Source organism: Sabethes cyaneus, chromosome 1, assembly GCF_943734655.1.
Source record: "Sabethes cyaneus chromosome 1, idSabCyanKW18_F2, whole genome shotgun sequence".
Taxonomy (NCBI): domain Eukaryota; kingdom Metazoa; phylum Arthropoda; class Insecta; order Diptera; family Culicidae; genus Sabethes; species Sabethes cyaneus.
Window position 1 is genome coordinate 163,969,989 of NC_071353.1, and position 18,874 is coordinate 163,988,862.

At 43.8% G+C, this 18,874-nt stretch overlaps 2 protein-coding genes across 2 annotated transcripts; both read right to left on the reverse strand.

Annotated features, from left to right (window-relative positions):
- Positions 1-1,201: 1,201 nt before the first annotated feature.
- LOC128732389 (uncharacterized protein K02A2.6-like) lies at positions 1,202-7,506 on the reverse strand. Its single transcript, XM_053825637.1, has 5 exons — positions 6,484-7,506; positions 5,472-6,442; positions 5,329-5,426; positions 3,287-3,308; positions 1,202-1,496 (listed from the first exon to the last, which is right to left on the reverse strand). The coding sequence occupies exons 1-5, from the start codon at positions 7,504-7,506 to the stop codon at positions 1,202-1,204; spliced, it is 2,409 nt and encodes an 802-aa protein (XP_053681612.1).
- Positions 7,507-16,518: 9,012 nt separating this feature from the next.
- On the reverse strand, positions 16,519-18,079 carry LOC128744469 (pupal cuticle protein-like). Its single transcript, XM_053841511.1, has 2 exons — positions 17,970-18,079; positions 16,519-17,703 (listed from the first exon to the last, which is right to left on the reverse strand). Exons 1-2 carry the CDS (start codon positions 17,979-17,981, stop codon positions 17,227-17,229), a joined length of 489 nt encoding a protein of 162 aa, XP_053697486.1. The 5' UTR covers positions 17,982-18,079; the 3' UTR covers positions 16,519-17,226.
- Positions 18,080-18,874: the final 795 nt, after the last annotated feature.

Consider the following 18,874-nt stretch of genomic DNA (forward strand, 5'->3'; position numbering starts at 1 on the left):
CAGACAGACAGACAGACAGACAGACAGACAGACAGACAGACAGACAGACAGACAGACAGACAGACAGACAGACAGACAGACAGACAGACAGACAGACAGACAGACAGACAGACAGACAGACAGACAGACAGACAGACAGACAGACAGACAGACAGACAGACAGACAGACAGACAGACAGACAGACAGACAGACAGACAGACAGACAGACAGACAGACAGACAGACAGGCAGGTCTTAGAGACGCCGAAAAGACCTCCAGTAGTGAATTCTCGCACGGACAAAAGGAAGAGGAAAACGCCTGGTGAAGAAGAGGAGCAAAAGAAAGCTAAGAACGAAGAGGAAGATAATGCGGACCAAATCAAATGTAGTGGATGACGTACCGTCGCAAGCAAGGAGGAGAAGCAGAAACAAAATGAAGTGGAGAATAGCGAGCAGAAGAAGCCCAGGCCTCGGTGGGAGAGGATTAAGGGTGATGCGCTGGTTGTCGAAGCGAACGCCAACGTTTCGTACGCAGCGATCCTCCGAAAAGTCAGAGAAGCCCCGGAGTTGAAGGAACTCGGAGAGAAAGTGGTAAGAACCAGACGAACTCAAAAGGGAGAGATGCTTTTTGAACTGAAAAAGGGTCCATCGGTTAAGAGCGCGGCTTTCAAGGATCTTGTTGCCAAAGCACTTGGAGATGAAGCGAACGTGAAAGCGCTTTCCCAAGAAACCGTGATCGAGTGCAGGGACCTGGACGAGATCAGGACAGAACAGGAGTTAAGGAATGCGTTGAAGGTACAGTGCGAATTGGGCGACGTACCGATAGTAATTCGGCTCAGAAAGGCATATGGTGGGACGCAGACGACGACGATTCGTCTCTCAGCGGTAGCAGCGCCCAAGCTACTGATGAAGGGTAAAATTAAAGTTGGGTGGTCAGTGTGTGTTCTGAAAGCCATCCCTCGTGTCACCAAGGAAATGGAACGTTGTTTCAGGTGCTGAGACTTCGGCCATCAGCCGCGTAACTGTGAAGCTCCGGATAGATCCAGATCGTGTCGGAAATGCGGCGAGAATGGCCATTTTGCAAGCGACTGTGCAAAGCCACTGAGGTGTATGCTCTGCATTCAGAAAGAAATGACCACACGACGGGAGGCTTCCAATGCCCAGCGGGGTAAAAAGGCGAAGGCGGGTCAGCAGTGATGGAGGTGACCCAGATTAATCTCAATCATTGCGACATAGCACAACAACTGTTGTGGCAGTCGACAAAGGAGTCGTTGTGCGACGTCGCGATAATTGCAGAGCCGTACCGAATTCCTCCCGGTAACGGTAACTGGGCAGCAGATAAAGCAGCAATGACTGCAATACACGTAATGGGCAGTTTCCCCATTGAAGAGGTGGTTTCCAGTTCGTTGGACCAGGACCATGGACCATGGAGCAGTTCCACCAGATGCTGGACGCGCTGACCGAAAAACTCATCGGGCGAAGGCCGATCATCGTTACGGGAGACTTTACCGCTTGGGCTGTGGAGTGGGGGAGCAGATGCACCAACGCCAGAGGATACAGTCTGTTAGAAGCCCTGGCTAAGACGGATATTGCACTGTTCAACGAAGGTACCGTTAGCACCTTTCGTAAAGACGTCCGCCATCCCATAGCGATCCCCAGGTGATTAAATATAGTATCGACCGGCGAAATCCGGCGATAAGACAGACAGCCAGAACCTACGAGCAGAAGTGGAAAACGACGGCCTTTGACAGGGCTGTTTTCGTCGAGGCACTCCGGGTGGACGGTGGAAGATCGATCTTGAATAAGAACGAGTTGACGAGATGTATTGGTCAGGGCATGAGCCAGAACTGAAGCAGATCGGGAAGAACATAGCGCGGCGTTTAAAGTGGCCAGGGCTGCATTGAAATGGGAGATAAAACAAAGTAAACGCAACTGCTTCAAGGAGCTGTGCCGAGAAGCGGTTATGGCGAAAGTAAAAGGTCCTGTGACAATTAGGGAGTTGTGTCCGAATAAGCTGTGGCTACGATGTGGCCAACAATACCGTACGGTCCAGAAGAGAGGGCTTGCGCTGACGGTCCGCAAGTCTCCATTGATGAAATAGTGGCAGTGGCAAGACAGCTAAACATGAAGAACGCCCCTGGTTCTGATGGGATTTCTTACGTGGCTCTTAAGGCAGCAATACAAGCCTTTCCGTGATTTGTTCAGGACCGTGCTGCAGAAATGCTTAGAAGATGGTAGCTTCCCGTACCGATGGAAGATCCAGAAGCTAGTGTTGTTGCCGAAGCCAGGAAAGCCTGCGGGGGATCCAGCGTACTACAGGCCGATATGTCTACTGGAAGCATGCGGAAAACTCCTGGAGAGGATAATCCTGAATAGGCTTACGAGGTATACAGAAGGTGAACACGGTCTGTCAAACATGCAGTTTGGGTTCCGGAAAGGGAAGTTCCGGAGGGAAGGGAAGGTGGATTCAATTCGGACAGTGATCGAGCGAGCCGAGAAGTCGTCCAAACAGAGGCGAAGAGGAGATCGTTTTTGCGCCGTTGTAACGATCGACGTAAAAAACGCCTTTAACAGCGCCAGTTGGGAGGCCATTGCCGAGTTGCTGCATAGAATGCATGTCCCGGGATATCTACACAGAGTACTGAGCAGTTACTTCAGGAATCGGACGCTTGTTTACGAGACCGCTGAGGGGCGCAATACGATGAACGTTACGGCTGGAGTCACACAAGGCCCATCCTTGGACCAACGCTCTGGAACGGTGTACTGTCTCTGAAGCTGCCTAGAAGCGCGATGATCGTCGGCTTAAAGTCGGTTGAAGTCGTCTGTATGCCGTTTGTAAATTCTTTGAATTGGTTTGGGAAGACCCCTTAATATCATCTAAATGTAAACCAGACGTCGCCTTAACATAAAGCCGCTTGGAGAACGCTTAAAAATCGTCAAGAAAAACATCTGAAAGTTCTACGGAAGTGATCTGAAAATTAATGTTTGAACGCCATTTAACAATCGTTCGGCAATCATCTATCAACCGTTCGTAAGTCGTTTGTAAACCGTCTGAAAGTCGTCAAACATTCGCCTGAAAGTCATCTAAAAATCGTCTGATCATCCCTAAACGTTGTTCCCAAATCAATCAATTTGAAGCACATTTATAAATCGGTCTGAAAGTCGGTTAAAGGTTTTAAGCGTCATCTGAAAGTCGTTTGAAAGTCATGTAAAAGTAAGCTGAAGTCATTTGAAAATCGTCTGAGAATCTGAAGGCCATCTGAACGTCGTCTGAAAGCAGCCTGGATGAAAGTCATCTGAAACTCACCTGAAGGTTAATTGAAAGTTGCCTAAAAACCAAATGAATATCGTTGTCTAAAAGTTGTCTGAAATTCTTCAGAAAGGCATCTGAAAGATATCTAAAATCACCTGCACAGCCTCGGCAAGCTGTTTATAGGTGATTTGGAGTTCGTCTAGACGACGTCTGACAGTCACCTAGAAGTCATCCGAAAGTTATCTGAAAGCCGCCGGAATTTCACTTGAGAATCATCCGAATATCGTCTAAAAGTTGTACGAAAGGTGCTTGACAGTTATCTAATAACTGGTTAAAACTCATGTGAATATCATCTAAAACTTCGTGCAGAAATCGTCTGAAAACCGTTTGAAAGGCGCCTAAAAGAAGTTTGATAGCGGCCTGAAAAAGTCTGGAAAGTTATTTGAACATTGCCCAAAAGTCGTTCAGAAGTCACCTGAAACTCGTTTGAGGAGCGTTTGAATCACCTATTGTTGTATCTTGCGAACAGGCAGCGGACGTGATATTAGCCGAACATCAACTAGTTATGCTAACGCGAATAATCAAATAAAAACTATAACGTATATTTAGTAAAAGATATGATTTATCACGCTAACAGCTACTTTTTATATGTAAGTCGTTTGACGGCTGACCGGCTTCTGTCGCAGTGACAGCGTAGCTGTCAGGAAGAGCCCAGTGATGAAACAGGGAACGAGCAATGACGTGCTCCCAGTTCTGCTCCAGTTGCCTCCAACATCTCTCCTTTAAGAGCGATGGTACACGTTCAAGCGCGGGGGTGTTCTTCTAGTCCTCAGAGAACGTCGTGGTTGGTGTACCAAAGGAGTACTAGCGATAGTAGGTTGATGACTGGTAGGAACGGTTGTTGAATAAAGTTCGCCCAAATCTGCGGGGCGCACCTGGCTTATCGGGACCGTTGGTGGTGGTGGTGGTGATATGGACGGGATGTGCCGATCTACTTCCGCGCTCTTCGTAACTGCCGACGCAATTTAAGACGTAGTGGGTTGCACTGACGCAGCTGTACTGGGCAACTTCCAAGCTTCCAGCAATACATCCAAAGGAAGCTAGTATTTAGGTTTATTAAATGCACTTCCAGTACGTGGCGATGAACGGCTCCTTAGCTGGTTCACATGTGACCGCACTAAGCGACGCTTTTCTGTCTCCACGTTATACATAACTTTCCCAATTCGTTCTACGATGGTACCAATAACCCACGACCAAGTATTTCGACTGTAAATCTTGACGTACACAGCATCCCTTTTGTTGAAGGATCGACTGCTTTCGTGTTGGTCTACTTCCTTGAATAGTTGCTGGCGATCTGCTGGTGGTCGTAGCAAATCGAGATGGGTTCGGATTCGACGTCCAAACAAAGCTTCTGATGGCGATACTCCATTCGGTGCATACGAATTTGGAGTACTTCGGTACGTCAGCAAAAACAAATCTAATGCTTCTTGTAGTGGGCCTTTCCCTTCTTGAATCTTTTTAATTCCTCTTTTGAACGTATCGACAAACCGTTCCACCATCCCGTTAGACTGTGGGTGGAAAGAACTGTGCAAACTCTGCGCTTTTAAACTGGGTACCGTTATCAGATACTAACAGCTCCGGCATGCCTAGCCGTGCGAAAAGACTTCGCAAAATCTTGATGGTAGCTGTAGTTGTGATACGGTTTGTTTGCACTATCTCGGGCCACTTGGAGAAGGAGTCCACTACCAGTAGAAAATAGTCCCCGTCGACTGGTCCAGCGTAATCAATATGCACTCGCTGCCATGGCCGTTGCGGCTTTGGCCAAGGTACAGGTGAAACACGATGTGATGACTTTGCAGCAAGTGCGCATTGCGAACACGCTTTCACCATTTGTTCAATTTCAGCGTCTATCGCCGGCCAGTAGACATAACTTCGAGCGATGGCCTTCATTCTTCCCACTCCAGGATAACCGATATGCAGTTGGTTTAGACAGCGCATACGTAACTGAGCTGGAAGGACAAGTCTCTCTCCGAAAAGTACACATCCTTGTACGGTCGTGAGCGATTCTCGACGGTTATAGAATTGCTGTAACTCACGATTGGATGTGATAGCCTGCTTGGCTGGCCAGCCTTGATGGATGTACTGAACCACCTTGCTGAGTATCGGATTGCTCCGCGTACCATGCTGAACTTCTCTGAAATGGAGCGGAAAGACGTTGAGGGAATCGAAAGCTACTAACCCAACATCCTTTTCGAGCGTGACAGCTGCGATGACATAATTCTCATCCAACCGAACATGTTGGTTTATAAGCCGAGACAGCACATCGACGTGACCGAACTTCTCTGTGGCCACGTATTCGATCGTAAAGTCATACATGAGCAGCATCAAGGCCCACCGTTGCAATCTATTGGCGGTATACACGGGAATACCTTTCTTTGACCCAAAAATACGAAGCAACGGTGCGTGGTCAGTTTGTAACCGGAATTTGCGGCCGAAAATCATGCGATGAAACTTCGTGACCGCAAATATTATGGCTAAGCCCTCTCGATCAGGTTGACTATAATTCCGCTCTGCTGGGGCGAGGGATCTGGACGCATGTTGGATAACTCGCATTGACCCATCGGGAAAACGGTGACTAATCGTGGCTCCCAAGCCAATGGAGGACGCATCAGCAGCAACGATAATTTCCAACTCCGGGTTATAATGCGTTAAGAGCAGGTCCGACGAAAGGATTTCTTTAAATTTGTCGAACGCTGATTGACACGCCGATGTCCACTTAAACTTTGTGCCTGCCTTCAGTAGCTCGTCCAACGGGAACCGTAGAGCGCGCATGTTAGGCACAAACTTGCCGTAATAGTTAACGGCTCCTAGAAAAGCACGAACGCCGGACACGTCGACAGGAGGAGGCATTTGCCTAATTGCGGCAACCTTAGCAGGGTCCGGCCGAACACCATGTTGATCCATCAGATGCCCCAGATACTTAATCTGACGAGAGCCAAACGAGCACTTCTCCAACTGGATGGTAAACCCAAACTCTTGTAGACGCTCGAATAGTGCTTTCAGATTCTCCCAGTGCTCTTCCTCATTGCGGCCGCCTACGATGATGTCATCGAGGTAACCGCTCGTGTGCTGCAGACCAGCTAGCATTGCATCGACGACTTGCTGAAACGCTCCCGGTGCTGCTTTCACTTCAGGCGCCAAACAATTTACCTTGAAGATGCCCCTGTGGGTATTAATAGCCAGGAGTTTACTGGTGGCTTCGTCGACTTCCAGCTGAAGGTATCAACAATGCTAAACACCTTGCAATGAGCCAGCTTCACAAAAATGTCCTGGGGAAGCGGTAGCGAATACTGGTGTGGTTGTAAAGCCTCATTTAAACCAGTGGAGTAGTCTCCGCAAATTCGTATGCTGCCGTTTGCTTTCCGGACCACTACTATCGGAGCTGCCCACTCAGAGTAATCTACTGGTGTTATTATATTCATGCTCTCCAACCGATGCAACTCATCGTCTACTGCGCTGTACATAGCGTACGCCACCGGACGTTTAGGACGAAAAACTGGCATTTGATCTGGCTTTAGTTCGAGCTTCACTGTAGTTTTTATACATTTACCTAGCTCGGTATTAAAAACTTGTGGATACTGAGCCTTAAGACGATCCGCTAAGGATGGAGAAACGGAAACTACGTTGCAAAATGCATTCATCGGCACCGAATCTAGATGGAATGCCTCGATTAAGTCAAGTCCTAAGATATGTAAATCTTTTTCCGCGACGAAAATCGCGCCTACGTGTGTTACCCCGTTAACACTTATTGAACAGTCGAACTGTGACACCAGCTTGAGTGGGTCCCCCGAGGCTGCTTTGGCATTCACTGACGGTGGCTTTACTTGAGGTCGTCCTAGCTGCTTCCATGTTTGCACGGATATGACACTAATGTCTGAAGCGGTATCCACTGATACTCGGACGGTCTTCGTATCTACCGTCACGCGCTGGAACTTCCGTTTGTAGTTCGGACGACTCTTCCGTGCACTTCCACAATAGCCTTCTTTGTGGCCGTAACGCTTGCAGTCGGAACACTGATGATTTCTGTATGTACAGTCCCGACTAAAATGCATTAACCCGCATGTCCAACATGGACCGGTTGGCCTTTTCTCCATACTGGACGAATACTGCTTCGGCGAATTGTCCTTCTTCGCTACCGACTGTTTCTGGAACTTATGGAATTTCTGCTGTCTTCCGCTGATGACGTTGACCGCATTCGAACTGCCTTCGATCATAGCCGTATCATGACGTAGATTCATTAACCGTTGGCATTCGGTTGACAACTGCTCCAAGGTGACATCTCTCTTTCTTCGATCTTGCTAAGTAAACGGGTGCGAATCTCAGCATCACTTTCAGCTTTCAACCCGCACACGAACATCAAAGACTTAAATTCCTCCTTTGACAGTTTCGCCAATTCGAATTGTACGCAGCTCTTATTAACACGACAAGCGTAAGACAGGTAGTCCTCTGTTGGAGCCTTTGCGGTCTGCAAACACCGGTAACGCTTACTAACCATTGATTCCGCTGCTTCAAACAAAGCTTTCAGCTTTTCCACAACCTGGCTGAAGCTAAAATCCTTGGGAGCCTTTGGCAGAATAAAACTAACGAAGCGTTCATGCTCGGCTGCTCCCAACTTCCGGACCAATAACCTCACTTTTGTTGCGTCATCTAACCTTGCAGCATCCTTTGCGAACAACTCATCATACCGCGAGAACCATGCCGCGAACGTTACACCTTCCTCAATGTCATATCGAAATTCCTTGATATTAGCAGCGACCGAATCAAGGATCGTTTCCGGGCTCTCCGGAACCTGCAGTCTGATATTCTGGATCGCCTCTCTATTCTGCTGCATGAACAATCGCTGATGTTCCTGTGCTTCACGTTGGCTAGCAATAAGCTGATTCGTGACACTTTGCTGCTGCTGGAGCTGCTGAAGAACCTGCAGAATAAGTGTTTCCACCGGAATCTGCTGTTGCTGATCCATGCCTTTTGTAGGTTATACTACCGCGTGGGAAACCGGGATTTTTTTTCTTGCGATTTTTTTTTCACTACGCGAGCGAACTGAAACCACGAACCCGAGTCGCCACTGTTGTATCTTGCGAACAGGCAGCGGACGTGATATTAACCGAACATCAACTAGTTATGCTAACGCGAATAATCAAATAAAAACTATAACGTATATTTAGTAAAAGATATGATTTATCACGCTAACAGCTACTTTTTATATGTAAGTCGTTTGACGGCTGATCGGCTTCTGTCGCAGTGACAGCGTAGCTGTCAGGAAGAGCCCAGTGATGAAACAGGGAACGAGCAATGACGTGCTCCCAGTTCTGCTCCAGTTGCCTCCAGCACCTATATAAATATCGTCTAAAAGTCGTTCAGAATTTGGCTGACAGTCGTTTGGAGGACGTCAGGAGAGTCATTGGATAGTCGTCTAAATCCCTTTCAAAAGTCGGCTAAAAGTCATCTGAAAATTTTACGGAAATCTGAAGTGAATCTGAAGGAAGTCTGAAGTTCGCCTGAATGTCGTCAACAAGTTGCCTGGAGGACATTAAAAATCATTTAAATACTGCCTAAAAATTGTGCAGAAGTCTCCTGAAAGTTGGCTGAAAGGCATCTGAAAATCGTCTGAAAATTGGCCTGAATGCAATTTGAAAGTCATCAGTATATATTCAAAAGTTGTCCAAAAATCTGAAAGCCATTTCAAAGACAACTATAAATCGTCTGGACGCTGGACTGAAAGCCATCTAAAAGTCGCCGAAAGTCAAATCGTTTGAATATCATTTAAGTCGTTCAGAAATCATCTGAATAGCGAAGGGAAGTCCTAGGAAAGTCATCTTATAATTATTTGAAAATCGTCTGTCACCTCAAGTCATCTATTATCATCTTAAGTCCGAAATTTATTCAAAACTCGTCTATAGGTGACCTGAAAGTCGCCTAAAAGTCACCAGAAAGCCTTCTAAAGTTCACTGGAAGTCACCTATGAAAATCGTTTGGAAAATCCCCTGAAATTCGGTCGGTAAATCGCCTGAAGGTCGCTTAAAAGCCCTTTGAATTGAAAGGTTTTAAAAAAAATCATAAAAAAATCATAGGGGTTGTGTACAAGACACGACCGCATATATAGGTGACGCAGGACTACGTAAGTCTCTTTGTAGTGATGTATTCATGCTTATAATCATTCGATTCATCATGTATACATGCTATATGCAACATATATACATGCTACATGCGCTGTATGTAACATTTATCAAAGTAGTAACATTGCATACGTTCAATTCTCAAAATATTGTGCATTTGAAAACAATTTAACAAAATCAAGAACATAAACTATTGCTTTCCTGCTACCGTACTGAAATTAAAGATTGTTTTTATTATCCATGGTTTCCCACGTTGAACGGATTTTACCAATTCAATCCTATTTTATCAACAGCACATCTTTTCACTACACAATGAAACGGCAGCAAGCATGCGTATTCATACAGAGTCATATTATAACCGAACACTACAGTTGTAGCACATTTTTCCAACACAGATACCAAATTCGCCGAGGTTTAATCGTCTCGCAGTAAAGAATTTGCGATCTGTTGGGACAACGAACTTGTGTCATTTTTTCTGGCACACTTCCCAAACACAGACATCAAATTGGACTAGGTTTAATAGTGTTCGTAAGAAATCTATTGGCACGAGGGGGCTTTGTTACTCTCTCTGGCGTACTTCCCAAGCAAGGACATCAAAATGGTCTAGGTTGAACCGTGGTGTTAAGAAATCTTGTTGAAATGAGGGAGCTTTGTCACTTGTTTTGGCTTACTTCCCAAGCACAGATATCAAATTGGTATAGGTTTAGATCATCGTATAGAATCTTCCAACCAATCACGAAGCGAGAATTCTGGTAAAACATAGGTTCATTATTTTCAACTTTTCAATTGTTCAACATCAAGAATCCATACTTTTCTTCATTTGGGTCAATTCTTAGAAGATTTTCCGATCAATTGATGTAAGAATATTGAAAATCGATCGGAAAACCGCTGAGCTATTAGCGCTCAAAACCTTTCATTTTTCGTGACGCTCGCATTTTTCGATTTTTTGGAATGACACCCTATTTCAAAACTTGCCGTAAGACGTAGTCCTACGTCAAAAATCAATTACTACAGATAATCACATATTTATTTTTGATTTAGTTTTATTTTAGTTTAGTGAGAATAATAACCAATTATAATAATAACCAATCATAGCTTGAATAATTTCAAGCTCAATTATTTAGATTGGCATCACTTCACATCCATCAGCGTTGCCTTGGTAACGTGTAAACAAAGTAAAGCCGTGGATTCGTTAATGGAATCGCAAACAATTGAGGTTTTTCTTGTTAACTCCAGTGTATACTATAGAGAAAATCATCATTATTTCTTTCTATAAAAACGTTTTTGTTATATAATAACAAAGGTAACAACTCGAGCGATAAGTGGGACTTCTTTTAGAAGTGATTCGATGAGTGGAATCGTCTTGGCAAAGGGAAAAGTTGTCAAAGACATCAATAGCCAAAACGATGGACGAAGAAAGTATGCGCCACATGCGAAGTATTGAGCCGTATTACAGAAAAAGTTCGAGAATTCCTTCGAAACCGTGACGAATAATTTTATCCGTATTTGTTCTTAAAAGTATGAAGAAAATTCTACATTTTTGTAAGAAAAGATCTTGAATTCAATAATAAATAACTGAAATACACGCAATTATTTTGTTCCAATACTATCTGAAGCAAACATTAAGACTTGGAAGGTTCTTTGTGGCTGTAAAATAGACTTCGCACACCGAAAGTTGTTTGATAGTCATCTAAAAGTCGTCTGAAAGCATCCGAGAAGCATTTGAGAGTCGATTGAGTATTATTTGAAACCTTAATGTCGTGTGGAAACAGTCTAAAAGTCGCCTCAAAATCGGTTAAAAGCCATTTGTAGGCTATTTGAAAATCATGTGAATTTCATTTGAAAGTCACGTAAATGTCGTCTGAAAGATGTCCAAAAGTTGTCTTAAAAAAACTAAGAAGCTGTTTGAAAATCGCTTAAAATCTGTTTAAAACCCCTAAAAGTCATCTGAAAGTCATATGAATGCCACCTGAATTACGTAGACCAGAAGTCATCGGAAAGCCATTTGGAAGATATTTATAAATCGTCTGCATGCCAGCTCGTCGTTTAAAGTCGTTTGAAAGTCATGTAAAAGTCGTCTGAAGTCAACTGAATATCGTCTGAAAGTCGACTGAAAATTATTTAACAGTTACCTAATGAATGTCGCCTTAAACCAGCATAAGACTCGTCTGAAACTCGCCTCTAGGTTATTTGTAAGCCGCCTGAAAATCATCTGAAGAATATTTGAATATCGTTTAAAAGTTGTCCAAAAATCGTTTGAAATTCTTCCGAAAGGCATCTAAATTATATCTAAAATCGCCTGAAAACGCTCAGCAAGTCGTTTGAAGGTAATTTGGAATTCATCTAGAGGTCGTCTGAAAGTCGCCCAAAATTCATCTGAAAGTTATCTAAACCACGCTCGAATTTCACTTCAGAATCATCCGAATATCGTCTAAAAGTTGTACGGAAGCTGCTTGAATGTCATCTGATAACTGATTCAAAATCATACGAATATTGTCTAAATGCAGTGCAGAAGTCGCCTGACAACCGTTTGGAAGACGTTTGAGAGTCACTGCAAAGAGTGGAAAGTCGTGTGAATGCCTTTGATTAGATCACTGAGGCATTTGAAATTCATCTAAAAGTCGTCTAAAAGTAGTCAGAAAGCCACCCGAAAAGTTATCTGAACGTCGCCTAGAAGTCGTTTGAAAGTTGTCTGAAGATCGTCTGAATGTCGTCTGTGACTCGCTTGGAGGTCATCTGGAAATCATTTAAAAAGTTGTTTGGGTTTAAACGTCTTTCTAAAACTGGACTCTTCTTTATCGACAGACTTCGCTACCGGCTGTTAGAGTACGGAACAATTGAGGGACACATTTGAAAAATGTCTGCAAGCTAAACAAAAGTCGCAGAAAAATCAGGTTGAAGCTGGACATCATCTAAAAACCATCTGAAAGTCGTCTAAAATTCATTTGAAACTCATCTGTAGGTCACCTGAAAGGCCGTTTTCAGTCGTCTATAAAAGCCATCATAAAGCCTTCCAACAGTTTCCTAAAAGTCGCCTATGAAAGTTCCCGAATTTCCCGAAAGCGCTCGAAAAGCCTCTGAAAGCCGTTTAAAAATTGTCTGAAAATAAGTGAAAAAAATCGGTGTCAACAGTCGCAGGGCGCATATAAAGTTGCACCTGAAAGTTATTTAATAGTTGTCTGAAAGTCGCCTAAAGGTTACCCGAATTTTATCTAAATATCGTTTAAAAATCGTCTGAAATCTGTTGGGACGTCCTCTAAAGTTATGTAAAAATCGTCTATAAGTGATCTAAAAGTTACTTAAAGGCCATCTAATGTCATCTAAAAGCCATCAGAAAGTGTGTTGAAGGTTCACAGGAGATCGTCTATAAAAGTCGCCTGAAAATCATTTGAAAGTTGTCCAACAGTCGCTTAAAAGTTGTCTGATATTCTTTTAAAAATTATCTGAACATCGTCTACGGTCTGTTAAGCCCCTTTTGAAAGCCGTTTGAAAGTCATTTGAAAGTAATCTGATAGCCGCTTGAAAGTTGCATGAAGATCATCGGTATATCATCTAAAAGTTATGAGAAAGTCTTCTAAGTCGCTGAATATCGTTTGAAAGTTAGCTGAAGGCCCTCTGAAGCCGTTTGATAGCGGACTAATTACCTTTCAGGCTTTCAGCAGTCATCTGATAGTCGGCTGAAAATCATCTGAACAACATATAAAAGTTGCCAAGCAGTTGTTTGAAAGTCACTTAAAACGTTTGAATCATCTGATATGAACATCGACTAGAAAAAGGCTTTAGGGAGACCTTTGAAAGTCACCTAAACTATTAATATTATACTATAGACCCGCGGACATTTGACGTTTGCGAACCGAATAGAGTCATTCAACAGAAATTTGAAATAAACCGTGAGAAAAGTGTAAAGAAAAATAGCGCGTTGATGAAATGTTTTGCATATTTGCAGCTGCAAGAGGTTATATTTTTTTAAAGTTAATTATTTATCCCTTTGAAATCAAATTTACAATCCGCGGAGCCCAAAAAATCCAGCCACGTCGCTGAATAAAATAGTGTTGCGCAGTTTGCTGCTTCTATATCCGCGAGTCCATAGTTAAAGTGTCTATAATCTAAAGAAGACCGTTTGAATACCTTTCAGAAATCATCTGAAATTAGTTGGAAACTTTTCTGGGAGTTATCTGAAGTCTACTAAAAGTCAACATTTGGCGAACATTTGAAAGTGGTCTGAAGCTCATCTGAAAGTCATAAAAATATAGTTAAAAACCCATTCAGAAATCGCCTGAAGGCTGCTGGGACGTCCTCTGAAAGTGGTCTGAAATTCGTTTGAGAGACGTCTAAAAGTAATCTCAAAATTGTCTGTAGGTCGTTCGAAAGTTCCCTAAAGGCAGTCTAAGGTCGTCTGAAAATCATTAGAAAATTTTCTGAAGCCAAACAGTCGTTTGGCAAATCGGCTGAAGGCCCATCAAGTAAGTCATTTAAACGTCGTTTGAAAATCATTCGAAAATCATCAGACTTTAAAAGTTGTCCCCAAGTTGGCTGAAATTCTTCTCGAAAGTCTTCTAAAGGCTGCCAAAACGTCGTATAAAAGCCATTTGAAAGCCGCTTGAAAATCATCTGAATATCGTCTGAAGTTCTTGTAAGTCCTCTGGATACCAACAGGTTTTCTGAAGGGTGATTGAAAGTCTGAAACCCGTTTGAAAGTCATGTGACAATCCGTCTAAAAGAAAGTCCAAAAATCCCTGGAGTCGTCTGAAAGTCGTATGGATGACGCTTGAAAGTCGCCTGAAAGTCATTTGAATATCTTTCAAAAGCCGCCCAAGGGTCGGCTGAAAGTCGTTTAAAAACGTTTGAATCGTCTGTACGAATATCCTACACAAGTCGCTTAGAAGTCGCATGAAAGAAGGGGGGATGATTAAAAGTCAGCTAAAAGCCGTTTAAATGACTGTCAAAGATCATTCGAAAACTTCCGCGGAAGTAGTTTTGAATCCATTTGAAAGTTGTCTAAGTCTCTTAAAAAGTCATCTGAAAGCCATCTGAAAAATCCTCTGAGCGACGTTTGAAGGTTGCCTGAAAGAGTTATTGGAAACTTTCCTGAAGAGCATCCGAAAGTCACCTGAATATCGTTTAAAAATCGTTCAGAAATCGCCTGACATATGGAGGAAAGCTCTCTGAAAGTCGTCCGAAAAAGCCATCTGAAAGTGTACTGAAAGTTTCCTGAAAGTTGCCCTTTGAAAGTCGTTTCAATATCGCCTGAAAGCCATTAAGTAAGTTGTTTGAAAGTCACCTGAAAATCTTTTGAAAGTCATATGATAGGCTATTTAAAAAGCCTCTGCCAGTGGCCCAAATGTGTTTGAGTTCCGTGTGAAATTCACAGCGTCGCCTGAGGCTCAAATGAAAGTTTTTGAAAGCCGTCCGAAAGTCATGCGGAAGTCATCTGAATATCATTTAAAAGTTGTCCAAAAGTCGTCTTCTAAAAGTTATCTGAAATTCTTTCCAAAGTCATCTGATCATCCTCTAAGATCAGCCCTGAAAGCCCTTTGAAAGCAGTTTGAAAGCCAATTGAAAGTCGTCTGAAGGCCTTCTGAACAGTGATTGAAAGTCGGTTTAAAACTGTTTCAAAATCATGAGTGAGTATCGTCTAAAAGTCGTCCAGAATTCGTCTGAAAGTCGTTTGGAAGAGGCTTAAAACATCTGAAAATAATTTAAAAGTCGTCCTCATAAATTGACTGAAAGTCGATTGTAAACGTTTTTTGTGAATATCGTTTACAAGTCGTCCAGCAATCGCATGAAAGCCGTTTGGGAGAAGCTGCAGAGTCATATGACGGTTGTTTGAATATCTTTCAAAGGTCATCTGAAAATAGTCGATAACGTTTCCGGAAGTCGTCTTAAAACCATTTTAAAGTTGTCCAAAATTTGTAAAACAATTTAAAAAAGGATCTCAACATCGCCCGAAAGTCGACTGAAAGTTATTTTTGAAGTTGTCTGAAAGTCGTCTGAAGGTCAGCCGGAAGTCATTTAAATATGGTTTAAAAATCGTTCAGAAATCATCGTCTGAAACCTGCAGGGACTTCCTCTAAAAGTCGTTTGAAGGTATGGTCTAAAAGTCCTCTGAAAATCATCTGAAAGTCCTCTGAAAGTCACCTGAAAGCACGCCTGAAGACGTTTAAAAACCATGAAAAATTCCTGTGCAGATTCCATGAAAGTCGCATATGAAAGTCATTTGGAAATCGGCCAAAATCGTCTAAAAGTCGCCCAAAAACCTTTGAAAATCGGTGAATCTGAAGTTCGTCTGAAAGTTTTTTGAAAGCTGTTTAAAAGTTATCTGAATATCGTTTGAAAGTCGTCTAAAAGTTGTCTGAAATTAACCTAACAATCATCTGAAGTCGTCTATGGTCTCCAGGTAGAAGTTATTATTTTTTGGCAATGATTGTAAAACATTCAATCACATATTTATTCTTGCTATTAAACTAGCTTCCATTCCACCACATTAAAATATAGCTTATGGTGAAAACGAATATCATTAGCATATTTCCTATGCAATATGGAAGCTAATTTAATGCCGATAATATCTAGTCAATTTCTTGCCCAATTATTTAGATTGGCATCACTTCATATCCATGAGCGTTGCCTTGGTTACGTGTAAACAAAGTAGTTCCGTGCCGATTCGTGAATGTAATAGGAATCAATTTCAAAAGTTTTTTCTTATCAATTCAAAGATAAACTATAGACAACATCATCATCGTTTCTTTCCAGAAAACAACTCAAACGTTAAGTGAGATTGAGATGTACGTCATTTTAACTTTTTTTGCAAGTGATTCGATGGCTAGAATCGTCAAAACAAGTTTAGGAAATCGACACTGAAAAGATAGAAAATATTTAGTTAGTCGTTAAGTTTTATTGCACTCCTATTGTGGTTTTCATACCCAATTTTGGTCATAAAAGCCATCATAAGCGTACAATAAAACTAAAATTGCTGCTTGGATAGACACTTTCGAGTTGAATTTCATGTTTTGAACAACGAAAAAGATTTCTAACGGTTTTCTTTCCAACAGTTCAACCTCCCTCCCGCAGATTAAAACTTCAACGTTGTTTTTTTTTCGACTTTTAAAGTGATTGCAATAACGTATCTCTTTAATGAGGGTAAAAATATCAAGTACACAGAAATTACAATTCGAGTGAGAGATTTTTCCTTCTTTTCCCGTTTTGTTCGATCAAATCGTTGTTGATTCAATTCGTCCTACCATCTCTGTTTCTGTAACCTAAGATGTGGAAGCTAATCCCGGTCGACTCCTGTCGTCGTTGGATGAAAGGATCGATGGACGGATGGATGGATGGATGGATGGATGGAAATCGTGCGTCCACTCACGCAGCAGGGTTGATGGTCTACTGTGGCGGTCGGCTTCCTAGCCGCCGCGAGGGAGCAAAATTTCGCCGATCGGGAAAACTCTTCCTAACTTGCGACAGCTCTTCGCACTCAATAGGATTGTCATTTCGCTTTTTTTTCTCTCTCTCTTTCTCGATCGTTTTGGGATCACGTTCCGCACTATGCGCGGACCAGTTGACTACTATAATACTTGCGACTACCGAAGCTCTAGCGTTTGAAATATTTTTTACAAAAGACAAGAGGAGGAACGGCAGTGGCTCTGAGTATTCGACACACTTCTTGCTTTTATCAGCGTAAAAATAGGGTTTCCTAAGGCCTAGCTATACCTTGAATAACGGGGCTGAGGTTGGGGTTAAAGTTGTTAAGGGCTCAATCTAGGGGGGTGTTGTTTGGCATCCAGGGAAAGGAGTTTGTTGTTGGCAGACTACAGCAACTACTTAGTAGTTGTGGGCATCCCACTGGGGCTTGTAGGAGCCGTCGTCTTCGTGTCCACCGACCCAGTGACCTCCGGAACCGGCAGCGTGCAGAGCAGCCAGATGGGCAGCCTTGGCGTGCTGGACTTCCGGGGTTTCAACTGGAACTCCATTGTGGATCACCGGGATGTGCTGGGGTCCGTGCCAGGCTCCGGCTCCATGCCAGGCTGGGGCAGCCGGGGCTCCGTGCCAGGCTGGAACGGGCGCTGGGATCGCATGGCCGGCACGGGCAGCGGCATGGGCAGCAAAGTGCTGGGCCTTGGCGTGCTGAACTTCGGGTGTGTCAATCGGTCCGGCACCGGCCAGTCCACGGGCGGCCTGGTGAGCGGCCAGATGTTGGGCCTTGGCGTGCGCCACTTCAGGCGTATCGGCTGGGACGTAGTGCCAGTAGGAAGGTGCAGCGGAAGCGGCGGTGGCCAGCAACAGAACGGATCCAACGATCTGTCGGGAAGGGGGAACGAAGTACGAAAAATTAGTTACGGTCAACGGATGGGAGCACTGGCACTAATTTAACGAATGGTTTTTTCACTGTCTGTCACCGTTATTCCAGAACTTCAAAAAAACATTCACTAGGCCTACTAAGTTCCGTCAACACTGGTGTAAATCTTCACCGTTTTTTTCTACAACACATTCAAGGCCATATCCTTATTGGTGCCAAATCACTTTTATGAAACTATAAACTATAAACACTTCATCAAACTACTTACGAAAGATTTCATTTTTGAAGTTTAATTGGTGCTTCCTAAGAACACTTGACCGGAGAGCTATTGAGTGCTATGAAACCTCCTAGGTGATACTCAACCAGGACTGTTTGCAAACTGTGCCCCAACAATGCGAAGGGACATGGTTTTATACTGGCTTTTGCCTCGGGAAAACATTTCCTCGGTCCGGCAAAGAACAGCACAATTCGAAAGAACCGCCCAAGCACAACCAGCAGAGCAGCCGAAGCCCGCCCGAGTTCTCCGACAGCCCGCCGCCGCCGCCCTCCGACGTCCTCGTTCCGCCCGGCTCACCGACTCGATCGTGCTTCTCGTGGAACGGAAAACTGTAACACCCATACCCTTACAGCCACACACACGCCCTACACCCGATCAGTTTGTCTCTTTCCCACCGGCGGCAGCCGGACCGACCGATTATCTCGAGTGCGCGAGCTCTCGAGTACGAATTTAAATCAACCACCTTCTCTACGGTAAAGAAATAATCCAACCGAACCGAATCGAGCGGCCTGCAAGAAGGCATGCAAGTGCGAAACTCCCTACCCACCGCGCACTTTCAGATCCACGGAGCGCACAGCCAACCAACCAACCAACCAACGGTAGCCACAACTCAGCGATTGATCACCGATCCGATCACCACCGATCGGTGGAAGAAAGAACCTCGTGTGCTCCCCGGTACACCCCAGCCGGGAGGACACCAAACCGGGTTCGCTTGCGTTGCTGCAAAAGATTCAGTCAACCAACAAAAGATTGCACAAACAAAAAAAAAACCGGGCAAGAACTTTGGCAACCTGCCACCCCGCGCAAATACCAAAACTGGTTCCCGCCGAGGCGGACCAGAGCACAACAAACCAACCAACCACCGCAAAAAAGGTTAAACAAATTTCTGGTTTCCA